At 34.4% G+C, this 7061-nt stretch overlaps 2 protein-coding genes and 1 long non-coding RNA gene across 3 annotated transcripts; all 3 read right to left on the reverse strand.

Annotated features, from left to right (window-relative positions):
- Positions 1–1992: 1992 nt before the first annotated feature.
- LOC139843544 (uncharacterized) lies at positions 1993–3202 on the reverse strand. Its single transcript, XR_011757616.1, has 3 exons — positions 2594–3202; positions 2365–2499; positions 1993–2228 (listed from the first exon to the last, which is right to left on the reverse strand). It is a non-coding gene; the product is annotated as an uncharacterized lncRNA (long non-coding RNA).
- A 2140-nt stretch (positions 3203–5342) lies between these two features.
- On the reverse strand, positions 5343–5960 carry LOC139841178 (uncharacterized). The gene has a single exon (XM_071831407.1). The coding sequence runs from the start codon at positions 5958–5960 to the stop codon at positions 5343–5345; it is 618 nt and encodes a 205-aa protein (XP_071687508.1).
- An 84-nt stretch (positions 5961–6044) lies between these two features.
- Positions 6045–6779, reverse strand: LOC139841179 (uncharacterized). Its single transcript, XM_071831408.1, has 2 exons — positions 6550–6779; positions 6045–6438 (listed from the first exon to the last, which is right to left on the reverse strand). The coding sequence occupies exons 1-2, from the start codon at positions 6777–6779 to the stop codon at positions 6045–6047; spliced, it is 624 nt and encodes a 207-aa protein (XP_071687509.1).
- Between the last annotated feature and the right edge of the window lie 282 nt (positions 6780–7061).

The following is a 7061-nucleotide window of genomic DNA, read 5'->3' on the forward strand; positions in this document are numbered from 1 at the left end:
TGTTGAAATCAATTTCCCCTTGAATCTCGTCTCTAATTTTCCTTAGCATGGTAAGAACTTCTGCTGTTGTTTTCTCATAGCTCAACAAGAAATTATTCAATGTGATTGCCGCTTTAATAGTTTCGTTTCGCGAAAGGGGCTCCATTGTAGAACTTTCATCATCTTCTTCATCGATATCATCTTTATTAATTCTAACAACGCTTTCAATAATTTCTTCATCATCTTCCAATATTAATTGCAATAATACTTTAAATAATTTCTTCATCATCTTCCAATATTAATTCCAATAACGCTTTCATCATCTTTTTCATTGAACACAAGAAGCATAATAATGTGGGAGAATGAAGGTTTCTTGCAAATTGGGCGTTCATTTGATATACATGCATTGTATACAATAATTAAGTGGAAGGTTGAAAGGTGTTTGTAAACTAAGTATTCTACTATAAATTAATAAATATTAATTAATATATAAATTAATAATTATTAATTTATCGATTAATTAATAACTCTTTTAATTAATAAATTTTGGTGGTCCCAAGTGTATTATTTTATAGAGTTTATACTGTATTTACAAAATACAAAACGCGTTGCTACGGATATGGTTGGAAACACGTGGTTAGTACCTAGTATACGTAATGGACTCCACATTTTTAGTGCTAAAAAACCACAAAAAAAGGGAACAGAAACATCGATACGATGTGTTACTTTTGTTTGTTTAGTATATATGTATGTAAATGTATAAAATATATCCCGAAATATATAGCGTTTCAGTCCGTTTCGCGCATAGCTAGTTGCGTTGTGTTCGTAAAAATATTTCGAGTTGAACGGTGATTTTGGAAAAAATTAAACTCGAAGCGAGTATAAAGATATGCCTCGTTAAATATTTGGGTGGAGTGTTTTTAATTTTTTTTTAATTAAAATAACAATTTTACATGTTACACCTCTAGGCTGGGGGTTGAAATTTTACAAGGGTTAAGTTTATGGGTTGAACTTTTTTTTTTTTTTTTCCTGTCTCGTTTTTGAGGAAATTGGGCACCCAACGATAGAAAATTAGGATGCCAATTAGTATATATAATAATAATGTAATTATTATTATAATTATATAAACATTTAATGTGGAATGGCAATTTTTATATATGAATAATTATTATAATATAATATAATTTTGTATTCAATGTGCGATTAGCTAGAACTATGCAGTTATTCAGCATTTAATTTTAACTACAGAAGTGCCTACCGCGCGTTGCGGCGGTTTGTTTAAACGTTTTAGTATTTTCAAAAGTTTTGTAAACTCTCGAACGACTGATTATAACGTGATTATAGGTTGAAGATAACATATCGACCTGCTATACAATTCAACAATCACCTAAGAATGAAGTGTTTTAAAATTGAAGTATGATCAACCAATGGAAATTAAAGCATAAGGTCAAATGAATTTCATCCGAAACATACACCACGACAGAGATACAAAACCAGGATTGAAGTAACGTAATACATGTATTTCTGAAGATGTGGTAGTCGGAAGCCTTAAGGCATCATGGTTAAATTCCATCATTTGACTTGGTTCTCAGCAGCAGACTAAAACACCAAGTTATATATTCTCATATCACAAAGTCGCAGCAAGAAAGTACCTTGTGTAACGTACAAAATCCGTAAGTCCCATGAATATTTTATTGTTAACATGTTTTGACTCAAAACTGTTTTATTCCATTACCCACCTAACCATTTTACCACCTCCGACCAAAAACTTCCCAGAGTGGTTTTAGTCTTCCAAAAAGTGTTACACACATTATAAGTAACATATCAAGAAGAAAAAATAAAGAGATCAATACAACCTGATTCTAAGGCAAATGGCTATAACTATATATGAAACCTTCTTCAACAAACCATTATGATATCATAGGTCTTCAACCCATTATTGCCAAAAAGAGCTCCATAATGTCATTTAGCCGACACACTTCCTCGGTACAATGGTAGCTACTATACACCACATAACTTGAAAATAAAACTTCCGGCAACAATAAATCAGTAGTTACTAAGTAGTAAGTACGGAGTACTAAACTAACATTCACTATAACTAACATTCATACATTGATACATACCGCTTCAACGTCAAGCTTAAAGTCTTCACTTAATTCAAGAAGAAGTCGTATGCATATTCCTTCGTCAACCAAAATAAGCCGAGCTATATCTTTAACAGTGTCTATTAGATTCAGTTTCCTTTAAGCCTGATAAAAAAAGATCATAATATAAAAATTGTTAGTTTCCAAGTCGCATCCATTAAGCTTCCTCAATTCATGTTTATATTATTGTAAATTTAGTGATAAAAACTATTAATAAAATTTATTAAAAAAATATACTCACAAAAGCAAGCTGAGGTTTTCTATACCCAAAACTCACCACTTTTCTTGAATCTCCAAAAGCCAAACTATTACTCCGTAACATCTTTGATGTCTTTATTGAATTTAAGCAAAAGCTTTGTAGGTTCAAACTTAACACCTTCACCAAAATCTAATCCACCAATTTCTTGAAAAAAATGTTTCATTTCACTTTCAAAGTTATCATATTTTTGTTTTAAGAAATCACCACTAACCTTTCCAGAGTTGAATTTGGTAGTACTACTTTACCAATTGCTTTCAAAGCAGCTGCAACAGTGGCCATCAATAATTTATGGGGATCAACCAACAGATTTGCAAAGAGCTACAAACGGGAACTAATACAAATTAAAATCAAAATCAACCCAAACATTAAACTTTACAGCATCAACAACAGTAGAATACCATCCAAATATACAGAAGTTTTGACATATTTTGTTATCAGTTCCACATACGAAAACACATATTAGTTAATCATCTTATTACAACGATTATAAAAATCGAAGGTCAAACCCTAACATATTCAACTATTACCTTAATCTAAAACCAAAAACCTCGATTCAATTACATACGAAATACAATCAATCAATTAAATATCTACAGTAAAGATGATAGAAATAGAGACTGATAGAGTTTCTGCTTCTTCTCAAGGAAAGAACGTTCGAGAGAATGTGTGTTCGAATCGTAAGGACTTGGATTTAGATGATAATATGATGTGATAGGAGAAGTTGCAGAGGTAGCGTAAGAGTTGCAGATGAAGGTGTGGTTTTGAAGTGAACCCTGTGGTCGGAGGAGAAGTTAAAAAAAATTAAAATTAAAAGAAGGGAAAATAGCTGTTGCTACAGAAGCACAGTAGAGCTACAGTGTAATAGGGAGAAAAGTAATATGGTGGCTGAGGATTGGGTAGAATGTGCGGGGTGCATTACGTAAATTAGTATATTGTATAATATATAACTAAAATATAATATAATTTTGTTTGATAATGTAAATGAAAGGTACATGTGGAAAGCTTGATCTATTCAATATAAGTTAATAGGCCAACACCTTGCCATTTATGAGACATACTAAGAAGTTTCCTGGTTAGACTAGAAGATTTTCTTACCCATTACCCAACCCGCCACTTTTCCACCTCCACCAAAAAAATTATACCCAAGTCTGTAGCAGCAGCTTCATCGCCCAACTTGTCATTTATATGTATTTCACTATATAACTGGCTGTCACAAGGATGTGTTGTATATCGTCATTGTTATAAGCTTGATAAAAACACACGAGGTTTTAGGAAAGGTCAAATATAGGCTAAGTTGACTCAACTGCCAAACATATTTAGTAAGACCACATATAATGGTGATAAACATATTTATAAGTTAATAGGCCAACACCTTGCCATTTATGAGACATACTAAGAAGTTTCTTGGTTAGACTAGAAGATTTTCTTACCCATTACCTAACCCGCCACTTTTCCACCTCCACCAAAAAAATTATACCCAAGTCTGTAGCAGCAGCTTCATCGCCCAACTTGTCATTTATATGTATTTCACTATATAACTAGCTGTCACGAGGATGTGTTGTATATCGTCATTGTTATAAGCTTGATAAAAACACACGAGGTTTTAGGAAAGGTCAAATATAGGCTAAGTTAACTCAACTTCCAAACATATTTAGTAATACCACAGATAATGGTGATTGTGAGGTGGAGTGGATATGGTGTACTTTTTGGGGAAAGACGCTGAAGTGGCCATTACACGAGAATGAGGGAGTTGTAGTGGGGGGCTTTTGTAAGAAGTTTGATGGTGATGTGTTAAAATTTGATTGGTATTTGAATGATAAAATATTAAAAAAGTGGAGAGAGATATAATATTAACCCATCAGTGCTTGACACCTCATGGTCTTTCTCTCTCTCTCTTGGGACGCATTTGTTTGACAAAAGCCCCACAAAAAAATTGGCCACAAATGCCCCATTACAGGCGTTTGTGGGGCGTTTGTGGTGACACCTCAAAAGCCATTGGGATTATGCCGACCCATTATCTATGCTCTAAGTGGCTTAGACCACTCTTATCCATGACACCTGTCGTGGAACCACACTGCTGCCACATCAGCACCACGTCAGCAGCTACTTCCAACCACATTCACTAACATCCATCACACCCCCACATTGACTCAACTTCTAATATTAAGTAACTTATTATTCTTAGTTATTATTAATATGATTTAAAAAAAAAAGCCAGCAACTATAAAAGGAACCGTTTTTTTAATGAAAAAACGGCTATTTTTTCACCTCTATATAAACAACCCTTCACAACTCAAGAAACACACACTTCTTCATCAAATATTTTTTCAAACTCAAACTTCAAACTTAAACAAAAAAATGTTGACTACTCCCCCTATGATTGCTTCGTTCAACGTTTACTACGGTGGTGGTTTCGATTCAGAGTACAAAGTGTATGATTACACTAGTGGAAAAAAAGTCATGTTTGCCGAAATCGACATTCGTGACATCGGCTTAGAAAGTTTATTAGCTTTCTTGAAGCAAAACGCACCCTTCGAACACAATGATGTTCAGAACTTTGAAGACGATTGTCTTCCCGAATTGTCTGCGATGAGTCTTCGGACCGAAAAGTTTAGGACTCGATCAAAGAAACCCTCTCATGGCGTTCAAATGTAATATCTTTGTATTTGGTTTATGAAGACTACTATCCGCCATGTAGTTCCGCTTACTACAGTGATGGTCAATTATGGCCGGACTTTCCTGAATCGCAAGAAGATTAAGTATCATGTAACCGTTTGTGTTTGTGTTTGTCTTTTAAGTTTATTTTAATTATGTTGTATTTCAAAAAATGTTACCGTTTGAATTTGTGGTCGAATAAAAGTGTTGTTTAAAAAATAAACATTGCATTAAAGTTAAACATTACATTACATTAAACATTAAATAAAAGTACATGAAAATTAAAAACATACAATAATCATAAACTAGTCTTCATCTCCATACTCTTCTTCGACCTCATCATTTTCATCTTCTTCATCGGCTTCTTCCTCATCTAATGGTTGGTTAGTCACATGTTCAGGAATGTTTGAAGGTCCCGAACTTGGATCATAGCGAATACGGTGGTTTAGTGGAAGATTCCAAATGTGTTCAATAAGATTATCTCGAAGAAAATGATGATTGCCTTTATCCCTTAGTTCTTTATCCATTCGCATATGTAGTTCAACCCGTTCATGGAAGTCTAAATGTCGAGGACGACGCGTTGGAGGATAATATTCTCCGAGACCACAAAATGCACGACCATTGTCTTCGGTTATCATATTATGTAACAACACACAAGTATACATAATTATTTGAATTTTGCTTATGTAGAATTGCCGTGCTGGATTTTTAATAATTGAGAATCGACCTTGAAGTATACCAAAAGCTCGTTCAATATCTTTTCTTGCAGACTCTTGGAATCTTTTAAATTTCTTTGCTTTTGGATCATTGGTATTTTTGAATGATTTAACAAGAGTTGACCATTCCGGATAAATCCTATCTGTCAAATAATAACCTCTAGTAAAATGCAATCCATCAACAGTACAGTTACATGAAGGTGACATATCTTTTGGTAATTTGTTAAATAAATCCGATTGATTTGGAACGTTTATGTCGTTGTTTGAACCATCCGGCCCAAAAAAGGAATGTCAAATCCATGTATCATACGAGGCAACTGCCTCTAACATGATTTTTGGGTAACCATGATCACCTCGTGTAAATTGCCCTTTCCAACCAAATGGACAATTTTTCCAACCCCAATGCATACAATCGATGCTCCCTAACATACCCGGAAGACCATGTATATCTTCATGTTTAGAAATTAAACGTTGAACATTATGCCCATTTGGCCTTCTCATGTACTCGACTGAATATAAGTGTAAAACACTCTTGCAAAAGTTTTCCAAACATAAATAATAAGTTGATTCACCCATGTGTAAGTATTCATCAAAAGCATCGGGTGCAACACCGTACGCTAATTGTCTTATAGCGGACGTACAATTTTGGAAAATGTTAAAACCGTATAAACCGGTTGCATCTCGTCTTTGTTTAAAATAAGTAATATAATCGGGTATAGGTTCTTGATTAAAATTGATTATACCTTGACATATATGGATGAACAAAGACTTGCTCATACGAAAGCGTCACCAGAACCTATCGAGCGGGAAAGTAGGGTTGTCGGAAAAATAATCGTTGAATAGTTGTCTAGCTTTTCCTTCTCGATCTCTAGGAAAGTGTCTTTTAGGAGCTCTAGGTATCGATACAACTTCACCTTCGGCTTCATCTTCTTCTTCTAAAAAATCAATTACATCGAGTACTTGCATTGGATTATATGCACTTGCAAGTGCTAACGCCTCTTCATAATTTTCGTTATTTCGATCCATTAACGAATATATTTTTTATAAACTGTTTTGAGTATTGATAGTTGAAGTGTAAAACATGTATGAAATGGGTAAGTATTTATAGTGTGCAAGTTTGAAAAAAAAAAAACAACGGCTAGTTTCAAATGGGTTTATTCTCTTTTGGGCCTCACCACGGCGTCTACAAGATTGTCAATACACCGCATATTGAACGAAGGTCACCCCAATCGCGCCCCAACCACGGCCGCTAGCATCGACGCCATTTAACGGCGGGGCAATGACGGTCCCAACCACGCTCCCGCCGTG

This window comes from Rutidosis leptorrhynchoides, chromosome 4, assembly GCF_046630445.1.
Source record: "Rutidosis leptorrhynchoides isolate AG116_Rl617_1_P2 chromosome 4, CSIRO_AGI_Rlap_v1, whole genome shotgun sequence".
Taxonomy (NCBI): Eukaryota; Viridiplantae; Streptophyta; class Magnoliopsida; order Asterales; family Asteraceae; genus Rutidosis; species Rutidosis leptorrhynchoides.